The sequence below is a fragment of the Ahaetulla prasina genome, chromosome 2, assembly GCF_028640845.1.
Source record: "Ahaetulla prasina isolate Xishuangbanna chromosome 2, ASM2864084v1, whole genome shotgun sequence".
Classification (NCBI taxonomy): Eukaryota; Metazoa; Chordata; class Lepidosauria; order Squamata; family Colubridae; genus Ahaetulla; species Ahaetulla prasina.
This window is the reverse complement of record NC_080540.1, coordinates 134,990,978-135,004,429: the sequence shown is the minus strand read 5'-3', so window position 1 is coordinate 135,004,429 and position 13,452 is coordinate 134,990,978. Positions and strand designations below refer to the sequence as shown.

General features: G+C 39.2%; 2 protein-coding genes across 15 annotated transcripts in view; one reads left to right on the top strand and one right to left on the bottom strand.

Annotated features, from left to right (window-relative positions):
• The window catches only part of DNAH17 (dynein axonemal heavy chain 17), a 130,121-nt gene extending 117,598 nt beyond the window's left edge, over positions 1-12,523 (top strand). The window contains exons 74-80 of the mRNA XM_058172825.1: positions 846-1,037; positions 2,547-2,726; positions 4,207-4,389; positions 4,988-5,170; positions 7,477-7,620; positions 9,599-9,824; positions 11,305-12,523. Coding sequence (XP_058028808.1) covers positions 846-1,037; positions 2,547-2,726; positions 4,207-4,389; positions 4,988-5,170; positions 7,477-7,620; positions 9,599-9,824; positions 11,305-11,552 — 1,356 coding nt within the window. The 3' untranslated portion in view covers positions 11,553-12,523. The remainder of the gene's footprint in view (positions 1-845; positions 1,038-2,546; positions 2,727-4,206; positions 4,390-4,987; positions 5,171-7,476; positions 7,621-9,598; positions 9,825-11,304) is intronic.
• PGS1 (phosphatidylglycerophosphate synthase 1) overlaps positions 1-13,452 on the bottom strand; it is a 143,838-nt gene that overhangs the window by 75,741 nt on the left and 54,645 nt on the right. For 4 of the 14 annotated variants that reach the window (XM_058172837.1, XM_058172834.1, XM_058172836.1 and 1 more), the window contains one exon: positions 9,010-11,486. The exons of 5 other annotated variants lie outside the window; for them this stretch is intronic. The gene's annotated coding sequence lies outside the window, so the exon portion shown is untranslated. Of the gene's footprint in view, positions 1-9,001; positions 11,487-13,452 lie in introns of those variants that run through there. 5 more of the 14 variants (XR_009153835.1, XR_009153833.1, XM_058172838.1 and 2 more) reach the window with 5 other exon arrangements.

The window sequence follows — 13,452 nt, the reverse complement described above, 5'->3', positions numbered from 1 at the left end:
TTTCTGCAATCTAGATTAAAGCGGTTTACATTAAGTTTAAATCTATTGGTTGCCCTTGTATTATTGCAATTAAAGCTGAAGTAGTCTTTGACAGGAAGAATATATTAGTGCCTAACTAAAATCCTATTAAAGTGATGGATGAATAGCCTTAAAGGCAGATACCCCTTAAGAAAACATGTTGTTCCTCCATTCTCCTGAAAACAGGAATCATTCAGCACTCTGATGGAGATAAAATGAGAGTGTCTGAGTTACGGGATCTTGTGGGCATCCTGTAAAGAGCGAGGGATTGCCTAGTATAGAACAACGACCCTGGATTACAACCAAAGGAATTTAATGTACATCTGCCAGGGTTTTCTGAGCAATTTTCCTGAATTACAGGTAGTCCTCAACCTACAACCATTTGTTTATTGACCAAAGTTACAATGGCGATGAAAAAAAATGACTTGATGATCATTTTTCATGCTTGCAGCATCCCCATGGTAACATGATCAAAATTCAGACACTTGGTAACTGGCTTATATTCATGACAGTTGCAGTGTCCCAGGGTCATGTGAACACCTTTTTTTATGGCTTTCCAACAAGCAAAGTCAATGGGGATGACAGATGCACTTAATAACCATGTTACTCACAATTGGTGAGCGAATCACTCACCAACTGTGGCCAGGAAGGTTGTAAAAAAGGTTGTAAAAAATTCACTTAACGATTGTCTTGTTTAAGCAACCGAAATCTGGGGCTCAGTTGTAGTTGCAAGTCGAGGACTACCTGTAGAGCAATAAGCATTGTAACAGTATGATGCCATTTTATTTTGTGCAAAAAGCCTCTTTTCTTTCTATGCACCCCTTTAGGATACCCTGGAAATGTGCACCAAGGAAATTGAGTTTAAGTGTGTTCTCTTTGCCCTCTGCTACTTCCACGCGGTGGTAGCAGAACGGAGGAAATTTGGAGCGCAAGGTTGGAACAGGTCTTACCCCTTTAACAATGGAGATCTCACCATTTCCATCAATGTCCTGTATAATTACCTGGAAGCCAACGTGAGGGTAAAGATTGATTGCTCGTTTGCATGCTAATGCTGTTATACATAGTAACTAAGCCTCTGCTTCCCCAATGGCTTCATTAATGAACTAGATTTGTGAGGAATAAAGAAACATGGAATAAGCAAGCGTATCATTGTGGATAGCATGCTTTCTTTTTGGAGGGGGAGGACTGTCAGGGCTTCTGATAGTCCTCCCCTCCAAAAGTCGGGGCTTCTGTCAGAAGGACTTCTCCACTTTTTGACATGGAACTGCTTCAAATGAAGTAGACTTCCAGCAACTGAAAAGCAAAACACGTGTGTTTCTGCAATATAGAAGGTCAGTATAATAGAATCATTTTACTTCCCTCAAAAACTGTTCCAGATTCCTGTTGTAATCCATCCAGTGTCCATGTCATTATATAGGTAAGAATGGGAGAAATGGACCTATAACACTTTCTCCTGTTACAAGGGTATCAATGTGACCCAAAGGCTGCATGAGAGACCCAGACCCCCAACGCACACTTTTTTTGGTGGCTCTGTGAATTCCTCCCCCCACCCCCAACCATTTCATTTCCAAAAATTGCGATCCTACCGTTATGAGATCTGAAGCAAAACTATAGTTAGTACTTGAAAGCTTAAAATGTGCTTAAGGAAATTTTTAAAAGAGAGCCGGACTGATCTAGTAGTTAAGGCACCAAGCTAGAAAGCAAGAGACCATAGTTCAAGTCCTGCCTTAGTCACGAAAGCCAGCTGGGTGACTTTGGGCCAATCACACTCTCTCTCAGCTCAACCCACTTCACAGGGTTGTTGCTGTGGGGAAATTAGGAGGAGAAAGGTGTGTTGGATATGTTTGCCTCTTTGAGCTATTTGTAAAAATAATAAAGGTAGGATATAAACAAACAAACCAATAAAAAGCCTGGTAACTGTTAGAAAGGCTTTGAAAACCTGGTTCTTCCCCAGCCACTTGGCAAGTATGCTACTTTAGCCCATCTTCCTTGTTTTAAATGAATGTTGCCTCCAAAAATATGTATTTTTAATCATTTCTGTTGCATTTTTATTTCATTTTATTCACTCTGTTAAGAGTCCCATGACAAGCGGGCAGCCCTACAGACTGAAATAACAAATAATGAAGGTGGGGATTTAGACTTCCCTCCCTTGCATAACATAGTCCCACTTTACCTCTTCATTTCATCGCCTGGAGTCCTCAAGCCTCCCAAAATAATTAAGTATATCCCATAGCTACTATCAAAAAGCATTTATTTTCTTTATCTAAGTGTCACCGAGATAAACCTCCTGAAATAAAATAGTCTTTATATTACCATTCATTTTCTGAAAAGAAAAGTATTAATTGAAAAAATTTATTGTACATGCTAGGATTCTGGGAGTTTCCGTCTCAACCCAACCAGCTGGGTTTTGGAAGCCACACTGGCCGCTATAGTAAAGTCAAAAACTGCATACCTTTTGTATTATGAACCAAGAAATAAAAGTTCTACCTGCTAATATCATGGCATGAATATTGTCCCCTGCTCTCTAGGTGCCGTGGGATGATTTACGATATCTCTTTGGTGAAATCATGTATGGGGGACATATCACTGATGACTGGGACCGCAGACTGTGTCGGACTTACCTGGCTGAATATATCCGCATGGAAATGCTGGAAGGCGAAATGTTTCTGGCTCCAGGATTCCTCATTCCACCCAATAGTGATTACAAGGTGAAAACAGGGTGGATCCAACCGTACAGAAAATCAGGCAGGGACAGGGCAGTAAAGATGGCTACTGCACCAGAAGTGGGTTTTAGCAGGTTCTGACCAGTTCTGGAGAACCAGTAGCAGAAATTTTGAGTAGTTTGAAGAACCGGTAAATACAACCTCTGACTGGCCCCACCCTCATCTATTCTCTGCCTCCTGTGTCCCAGCTGATCGGGAGGGAATGGGGATTTGGCAGTAACCTTCCCCTGCCACGCCCACCAAGCCACGCCACACCACACCCACCAAGCCACGCCCACAGAACCGGTAGTAAAAAATTTTGAAACCCACCACTGTACTACACCCACCAGATAACTTGCCACGTATATAACCAATAAAAAAAAAACAGAGAGAGAGAGAGAAACCTTCACATCTTGACATAGAGAATATAGAAAGCTAATCTGGAGCAAGCCAAAATAGTTTTTAGATAGCTATGAAAAATAAATGGACTTTAACTGTAAGCAAGTCAGGCAGATGCTCCTGAGAGAACTATCAATTGGGAGACTAACAGTGATGAAATTCAATTTTTTTTTATTACTGGTTCTGTGAGTGTGGCTTGGTGGGCGTGGCTTGGTGGGCATGGCAGGGGAGGGATACTGCAAAATCCCCATTCCCTCGCCACTCTTGGGGGGAAGGATATTGCAAAATCTCCATTCCCACCACACTCTGGGACCAGCCAGAGGTGGTATTTGCTAGTTCTCCGGACTACTCAAAATTTCCGCTACCGGTTTGCTGAACTACTCAAAATTTCCACTACTGGATCTCCAGAACCTGTCAGAATCTGCTGGATTTCACCCCTAGAGACAGAGATTGGGAAGTTAATCTAAAACCTTGCTGGCCTTCTTCCAAGAGCCCCTCAAAAAGGAAGCTGTTATTGGTCAGGCTGGCCTTCCTAATGCCCTCAGTCCAGGGGTGTCAGACTCACGGCCTGCGGGCTGGATGCGTCATGCGGTAACTACGTCCAATCCCCGGTTTAGCAAAGGCAGGGAAGTTGCGATACATCACATGACACCACCATGACAACGCAAGTCTGCCCCAGTCCATCAACTGAGGAGCACTTCACCCTTCTACCAAGAACTTCATCCTTCAGGCCAGCCCTAGGCAAACTAACAAGCAGGGATGCTCTGGAGCGCCCTGCTGAAATACAGAATTTAATTAACTCTCAGTCCTGAAATAGAAACAGCAGCTATGTTGTATGTGAGGAAGGTTTTAACAAGAAAACAGATTCAACCCATAAAGCCAAATCTTTAAATATGAAAAAATATTTCTTTAGGGGGATATAAGAAAAGTTAACAGAAAACATGAATCACACAGAAAATTCAAATTAAATGGATACAGAGTAAATTGGAAGCTGTTATGTGAAGGTCAGAATGTCCAGACTCAGCTTCTTGATCGAACACATTGCTGTGTATCCGCTAATATTCTATAATATATATATATTTCATAGGGCTATCATGAGTATATTGATGAAAATCTACCACCTGAGAGTCCTTATCTGTATGGGCTCCATCCGAATGCAGAGATTGGTTTCCTCACTGTAACCTCAGAGAAACTTTTCCGCACAGTGCTGGAAATGCAACCCAAAGAATCCGATGCTGGAGGAGGAACTGGAGTGTCCCGTGAAGAAAAGGTAAGAATGCATGCCATTTCCTGAGACATGATGCACCATAGAAAACTAGAAGACGGATAGCAGAAAACCAATGTTCCATCAAGCCTGCCTTTTGAGTTTTTAGTTTTTTTCTTATTTTCTTTTTAATTTATTCATTTTTAATTATTAATTATTAAAATTTTATTTTATTTATTTATTTTAAATTATTTGACCTTTTTAATTTCCCCACTTGCTCTGTCTTTCCCACTGTCAGGTTTTGTTCTGTAGAAGTTGGCTGATCTCTCATTCAGATTTAAATAAGGTTAGATCAGGCTAGTGTTTGGATGACAGACTACTTGGGAATTTCCAAGGCTATTGACTAAACAATTAAAAAGAATAATCCCACAAGACAGTAGTGTCTAGCCACCTCCAAAATGCTGTCAAGAAAACTGCCTAGTTGCAACCTAAGGAATCATACTCAGGAAATCTTTACCATCTTTTTGGGCTGTGCTGTGCTGTGCTGTGTTGTACTTAGCACTTCTTTGACCGCATGAGGAATAAACTTGATCATTCAAGTAATTTGCTTTCACAGCAAAATGTTACAACCAATAAAAGCTACAATTGGTCTTTTGTGTGTTAGGTGAAAGCAGTGCTAGATGAGATCATGGATCGCCTTCCAGAGCCCTTCAACATGGTGGAAATTATGGCAAAAGCAGTTGAGAAAACGCCATATGTGGTAGTTGCTTTCCAGGAATGTGAACGAATGAACATCCTCACCAGTGAAATCAGACGGTCTTTGAAAGAACTGAACTTGGGACTGAAGGTGACTGCTTATTACATGCTCTTGCTGGTGCTGTCTTCAATAAGACAATTATCAGCTACTCAGCTGGTGTACTGATCCAGAAAAAAGATGAGTGGAAAACTGTTTCATGGTAATAGATCAGATCAAGTTACAGTTGGTGAACAAAAATGCCCTTCCACTGAATTTAATCCTTTTTGTAACACCAAATTGGTCTTTTGCTTTTCTTCTCTAGCAAATTGACCTTACCCCATTCCTAAGAGGACTATAAAGGGAGTGCATAAGACCATAAAAGTGCCTACCGTTCCTGTCCTATTGTTCCCTTCATTATATTATATGCATACTTTTACTTATACTTTCACTTATATATACTTTTTCTCTCATGATGGGTTATTGTTTATGTTAATGATTGTATATACTGTTGTGACAAAATAAAATTAAAAAAAAAATTAAAAAAAAATTACCCTGACCCCTTTTTTTTTTTTTTTGTTTACATTTATACCCCGCCCTTCTCCGAAGACTCAGGGCGGCTTACAATGTATAGGGCAATAGTCTCATTCTATTTGTATATATTTACAAAGTCAACTTATTGCCCCCCCAACAATCTGGGTCCTCATTTTACCTACCTTATAAAGGATGGAAGGCTGAGTCAACCTTGGGCCGGGCTCGAACCTGCAGTAATTGCAGGCTTTGTGTTCTTAATAACAGGCCTTACCAGGCAGAGCTAAACCCCTCACCTCATCGGTTTAACCCCCCATCCCATCCAAGCTCTTTCTCTTGTTTTCCCCTTCCATTCATCCCATCTGCCTCCCATTTTCCCTCCAGGCTCTTTTTCGCTATTCTCATAGGGAGATTGTATGTATACTGAATATTACTCTGGATGAGGGGAAATGGTTGTAGGGACTCTATTTTACGCAAATTTAACCAGTCTGTCAATTAATATACCTCCCTCCCTTTTGGGGGTCCTTGTTCTGCTCTTGGGTTTGCATGCTCATATACAGAACAAGGCTGCCATTCACATATAGAGAGTCTGGGAAATCAGCTGGGGTGGGCAACTTTAGTTGACAAGGCAGGGACTACACTGAATTAAATCTGTACGTATTAGATTTATTGTATTTTTGGGAGTATAAGATGCACCTTTTTCCCCCCAAAAAGAGGGTAAAAATCTGGGTATGTCTTATATTCCAAATGTAGCCCCACCCAGCTTCTCAAACGGAGGTTTCAGAGGCTGAAAAAAGCATCAGAAATGGAGCTTCAGAAAAGAAGCCCCCAAACAGAGCTTCAGAGGCTTTTTTCTGAAGCTGTTTCAGAGGCTTTCAGAGGCAGAAAAAAAAGCAAAAAAAAAAAAAAAAAAAGCAAGGCAGAGAGCTCACAACCAAGGAACCGGTTCTTAAAATTCACCTCTGGAACAGCTGTTTGGGGGTATTCCAGGAGGCCAATCTACCTGCCAATCAGCTTTTTTTTTATTTTTCTCCCCAAAAATTAAGGTGTGTCTTATACTCCAAAACATACGGTATTCTTTCCTTGAGAGTGAATAGTCTTAAATTTAGAATAGTAATTTTTGAGTAATTATGTAGTGAACACAAGTTTGTGTGAAAATTGAGGGAGCTAGATCCAAAGTGTGGCTGAGATATAATTTAATGTACTGGCTCACACGGCTGCCTTAAAAGCTGTCTCTGGTTCTTTGCATGAGTCTGTACAGGAACAGACAACACTTCTCCAGGAACTGCCAGCGCAACACTTCAAAATAGCTGCATGAGCTTTCCCGAGTACATAGATATTTTAATGTTTCAAGCAGGTGTGCTTTATTGTACTAATACTCTTTTGCAAAGGAGTCCTTTGAAATGCTTAGTTGAGAGCTAGAAGCTAAAGTTGCTCAAAAACTTGGACATTGCTTCTCCTTTGAAACTCTATCGCACAAACATTCAGAGACAAAAACTGATTTTTAGTGTGGAAAATCATGTTTGTGTCTGCTATGCATGCATATGCTTTGGATTCATTTTACATTCAATCATCATCTAATTTCAGCCCTGGCAATTACAACAGTAACTGGGAAAATAATTTTATTTTCTCGGTACTGTGTTGGGAAATTTAAATTGCCACATAGTACCATAATTAACTTGAGGGAAAATGCTAAAAAATCCCCCTCAAAGAATTTGTTTATTGGATAATACAATACAGAGAGGATTTTAATTAATATTCGGATAATCAGATCCAAGTGGGATGCCAATTTCTTAGTTACACTGAAAGTTATTCAAATGCACAGTATGTTCATGCAGGATGTTCTGATAATGGCAACAACCAACTTACAACTTTTACTTTTTCCAAAGGGTGAGTTGACAATCACAACAGACATGGAGGAGTTATCCAATGCTCTTTTTTATGACAATGTGCCCGAATCCTGGACAAAACGTGCTTACCCATCTTTACTTAGTTTAGCAGCCTGGTATGCAGATCTACTGCTCCGGATCAGGGTAAGAACTATGAAGCCTTAGTTAAAACCTTCCATGTGGTGGTGGTGGTGGTGTGCTGTAAATTCTTAATGCTGATTTTTCCAAAAAAAGTTGAAAACCTGCCTTTAAGAATTATTTTTCTATTGGGATCTTGTTTGCTTGGTTTTCTTCTGGCAAATCTTTCATTACTATACTAGGTAATATTGTCAGGGCTCTGATACAAGGGAGTTGGGTTTGCTGGCTTTTTATGACTAGGAGCTTGTCTGCCCATTTCCAATTTGTTTATCTAGTTTGGTTGACTACTGTTTCACTGAAAATTCCTCCTATCTATCGTGTTCTCGCTTAACCTATTTAATTGCTGGGTATGATAAGGATGTGCCTCGGCCTGCTTGCTTCCTTGTCGGATCACTGCTTTTTAAAAATAGTTTATACACTGGGGTTTTATATGTTTGTTAATGGCTGACGGATCAGAATGCCAGGCTTTTACAAATTCTCTTGCATTGATCTAAGAGTTTCCCAAGTGAATTTATGGTTGCATTTGTCTATGTGCTGTGAAATTAAAAAATCCTCATTGTGTCTTGTAAGAACTAGTTTATGGATGTGTTCCGATAAGCTGCTTGTTTTTCCTAAATGGTGGCATTCAGAGTCCTTGCATTTTATCTTGCCAATAACTCTGTCTTCTTCATTCGTTGGGTCTTTGGGGTTACTTAGATGTTTTGGAGAGGTTTTGTTGGGAGTTTTTAATATTCTGATGTCTAGCAAATGAAGTAAACTGCTTGCAATTTTTTAAGTATTTTTTGTTGTACGGGAGAATTGATCTTTTCATGAGTTGTGGTGGTTGTGCACTAGTTGGCTGCATAGAAATTATGCTTTTTTCTGTTGTTAACCTTGCTTTTCTTTGAAGTTCTTGGCTGCATAGCATTCTTACACAGCTTTTCTTGCGGATAGTTGGACTGGTAGCTATACCCCTTGGTTTGTTATTTTTCAATACACCTGAGTTGAAATTCTGGCACTGTTTCCTCTGTTGAGAAATATCTAGGAAGAGTAGTAGGTTACTGTTCTCTTCTTCTCTTGTGAAATTAAATATTTTTAAATCAACTATTAAGGATATTCTTGAGTTTTCCATTGTCCTCCTTTGATCATGACTACTATGCATCTACTATGCATCTATGCATGCATAGCTTGATTTACATATGTGGGAGGGCTATTATTTCCAGCTACTGCATGTCTGTTTTGTTACGAATCCTTGGATTTGGTGTTCCCATAGAGCAGGCCTGGCAGCATTTAAAAAAAAAAACCTCTGCAGCTGCCAGGGATGGACTACACTACTACCTTTAAACACTGAAAGGAGAATGACTTGGTATCCTACACTCATGAAAAAGAACTTTATATTCATTTCCTTATCTTCTTCCAGATCTCTGCAATACCTTTCTGTTTCTTGATGACCCATTCATTTCCCCCTTTTAAAAGTTAAATAACAGTAGCAGAACAAAACAGACTCACATAATCATGCATATTAGTCATAAAAGAATGAGTTTATTGCAATGTTTTACCCAAAGTTATCATAATGACCAGCAACAGACATGTCTCTAGAAATTCTGCTAAGTCCAACAGCCATCCCTCCTCCCCCCGCCCAATGTTTTTACCAAGGACTACAGAAGGAACAAATTTGCAGTAGTAGATTATACCAACACTGATGCATTTGTGCTCCAATTCTCTTGTAGGTTTGCTTTGAGTAAAGAAGTTTTTAAAATAGAAGAGTGTCAAAGCTCCTATACCTTAAAGCAAAATGAAAAGACAGCTCTCTTTGTCTGGATTTTTGCTATCCCACAAATCTCAAAGTGCCTATTCCAATTTGTTCAGCAAATTTAATACATCTTCTCATTCAAGCTATAGGTGTTTTTAATGAATACTCAGGGAGAATTAAAGTTGCAATATGAAGCATGTGCAGTCCTTAATATGTTTATCTATGAAACACTGTCACTGTTTTCATTTCCAGGAGCTGGAGGCTTGGACCACAGATTTTGCCCTGCCCACAACTGTGTGGTTAGCAGGTTTCTTCAATCCTCAGTCTTTCCTGACTGCCATTATGCAGTCCATGGCTAGGAGGAATGAATGGCCTCTTGACAGAATGTGTCTCTCAGTGGAAGTTACCAAGAAAAACCGGGAAGATATGACAGCTCCACCTCGAGAAGGCTCCTATGTGCATGGGCTCTTCATGGAAGGTACAGACCATTCACCTAGTAGTGTAGATAAGATATGGACATTGTTTCGTGTGACCCTCAGTTTAATTTCAAAAACCTTCTTAAGCATGTGAGTGCAGCTTACAGAGGGCCTTTGGTGTTTTCTTCCATAGCAATTTGCTGAACAGATAGGAGAAGGAGCAAAAAAATAATTTTGGAAACAGAACTTGGTTCTTCTATTTTCAGATTTTACTTTGAGACTAAATAGGTATATTACTGAGAGATTTCTGTTCAGAATGTTGTTTTCAGACTTTTTCTACCAGGGTTGCATCTCTTACACAATTCTGTAACCAAGAAAAATAAAAAAATTCAGGTGCCAATTTCACATTCTCCAAAATGAAAGAATAGAGTAGGATTCTTCAACTACTGTTCAATGACAGCTTCTATAATTACCATGGGAACACTGAGGGTTGCAGGCCACAATACCAGGAGGGCAGTAACTGTGAGCAACCTTGAAATTAAATTTCCTTTTTTTGTAGTTTAAGTCCCTATAGTCAGGCCCAAAACGTGGTGAATATTCATTACCTCAGCCTGACCCCTAGTGCATCTCATAGCTATTCCAAGGACAGCCCTGTCATTTCTTTGATCCATCCATCCACATCATGATTTTTTTCCTAGCCCATCACCCACTTACTTCAGTTGTTGATCGTTGCTACAAAAGAACAGTCAGTCATTTGGTCCAGGTTTTACTGAATAATGACTGCAGTCTGTGGTACCCTTATTTACCATCTCCAGATCTATCGTTCAAAGACAACAATATTTCTATCGTCTCTCATTCTTTTTCAGTGTCCAACTTTCATACTTATTAAAGGCTATTTGACGGAAATTATGCTAGAAATCAGCCACTCGGCAATACTATCTGCACCCACAGGAGAATCAGAACGAATCCTCCAAATTCATTCTGATAAATAACTATTTAACACCACATCACCACCAACCAAAAAGATAAACCAGGCAGATGTTTGGATAGCTGCCTCTTTTATTTCATATCGGTAGAGGGCAGCAGTTGTCCATTTCATGACCAAACCCACCTGTGTTAAAAAGCAAGAGGACAGCTTTCAAAATTCTTTTTACTTTGGGGATGTTGGGCCTAAGATATATATTTTTTCTTTTTTAAAAGCTGTTTTTTCAAGTTGAGCTAAACGAGCCTAGATTTTTCTACTTAGCTGTGTATAAATGGACTTTATGTTAATAGCACTTGTAGGAGTGCATACCCTTCTGCAATAAAATAATAGCTGCTATAGGCCAAGTGCAGGGTATGCATCCAGTTGTTTCATTATGCTTATATTCCTGTAAATATATGTAAGTAAACCACTGGCATAGCATCAAAAGCATGTGCAAGCCAAAGTCTAGCATGTAGTCTTATTGCTGAAGTTAGCAGGTTGATAATCATGCAAATTCCCTTTCCTTAGCCTTGCTGCAAAACAACTGCTCTTGAGAGTCCTGCCTTATATTGTTGCAGGTGCACGCTGGGATACTCAGACGGGGTTCATCACTGATGCACGCCTGAAGGAGCTGACGCCTTCGATGCCAGTCATTTTCATCAAGGCCATCCCTGTGGATCGCATGGATATTAAGAACATGTATGAGTGTCCTGTGTACAAGACACGCACAAGAGGCCCCACCTACGTCTGGACTTTCAACCTGAAAACAAAAGAGAAGCCGGCTAAGTGGATTCTTGCTGGAGTTGCTTTACTTTTACAGATTTAATGTCTGATAAAGTTTTGTCACTCCATCATGGGACTTATATCCCTTCCCAGAAACCCCAAGCAAAGTAATTGTAAGTTTCAAAATAAAATTTATTTTAAAGTATATCTGGCCTGATATTCCTACTCAAGTAATCATTAACAACATTGTTCCTATATTTAATTATTCTACATAGGGTGGATAAAAATCGATGGTTCTTTTAAAAAAAAATTAAGCGGATTTTTCTGATTTACATCATTTTTTAAATCAAATTTATTTTAATAAAATGCTTTTGGAGTAAAAATCTATTTAAAGATCGTTTTCTACTTAAGATACATTCATAATTTCATTTATTCAGCATGAAATGGAGCTTAGTTATATAGCATGAGGCTGTATATTCTGCAATATTGGGACTGTCGGTGAGTCAACAGCGGGTCAGAGGAGGAGCCACTGCAAGACAGAGATTACAGTTGCTCTTTAAAAATTAGGATTTAAATCGAGCTGATTTAAATCAAGCCTTTTTACTACTTTTATCACGATTTAAATCAAATCCACCCTGATTCTCCATGACAGAAATCTTGTCTGGTTGAGTAGTGGCTCTGCAAGAACATACAGAAAGAAAGAAGAACGAAGATTGTGCAGTAGCTATCACTTACAGCTTATGGCTTAGCCCAGACATCTTCACCTTACTGGCCATATATGGAACTTGGGGGAAATGTAACTTGCGCTTGCAAGGGTAGCTAGCCATAAAACTCATTTCATGAAATAAAACCTGGTCAATCTAATAGTGAAATAATTTGCTCAAAACTCTTGAACATAAGCTACAAATGGAATCTATACCACTTTGAACCCAGAGTCACCTCTCACCCAACACCTACTTATCCTGGTGCTAGACATTTCTCTGTACAAACACCAAGACCTGTTTCTGCTTTGTCATTTTGGATTGCCTCTATTAACCTACTAGGTTATTTCTGAAGCTGTCTATTAGGTCATGCCCATCCAGCCCAATTTTCCACTTCTGCCTCCCACAATATTGGCTCACCACCAGATCTAACTTGGATCATTGTCAGGCTCTTCTCCCTGGTGTCTCCTACCTACAACATTCTTGTAATGAAATTCAGCTCTGGCGTGTTTGAAGTTGCACAGCCAGCATTCTCCAAAAACACATAATGCTTGACTGGACATTATCATATTTCCATTCAAAAAAGACTCTGTTATGGTGTCCAAAAATTGTAAATAAACAAACCTACACTTATCCAGGGAAATTATACTACTTGTACAATGAATGCATTTCTCCTGTCTATTTGCTTTGTTCATTCACCAAAAAGAGGGACAGCTGTCAATAAAAATAACTTGACCAACATAACATAACACCTAATAAACCCACCCACCCCTTTAATGCTTGGATGTTCCCGACTAACTCACTGCAACAAGAAAAACCAGCGCATGAGACATATTAGTTATTTTTGATATGAATTAAGTTTAAGTTATTTCAATATATACATGTATAGTATGTAAACCATCTTTCCGGTATAAGATTTGAACTTACCTTTAACATTTTGCTCTCCAAAAAGTAAATAAGCAAAATAAAATAAGTATCAAGAAGCCATTTTGTGGGGCAGGAGAAAGTGTCCACAGGTGAATGATGCCTATCAATTCTTGATATTATTTAAGAGCACTCAGCAATTGATGAAGTTTTAAGAATCTGATTACAAATGTTAATAAGCAACATTTATTATGCCTATTTGATTAGCAAAAAAAACCATATATTCCTCCACATTTTTTTTATTATGAAAGAGGTACCCAGATATATCCTTAACTTTTTTTTAGTCTTATACTAGAAATCACTCTTTAGAGCAGACAATAGCAGCAAATCTAGGCATCTGCTTAAAACACTCATTGATCTGATAAAAGGTAGAACATA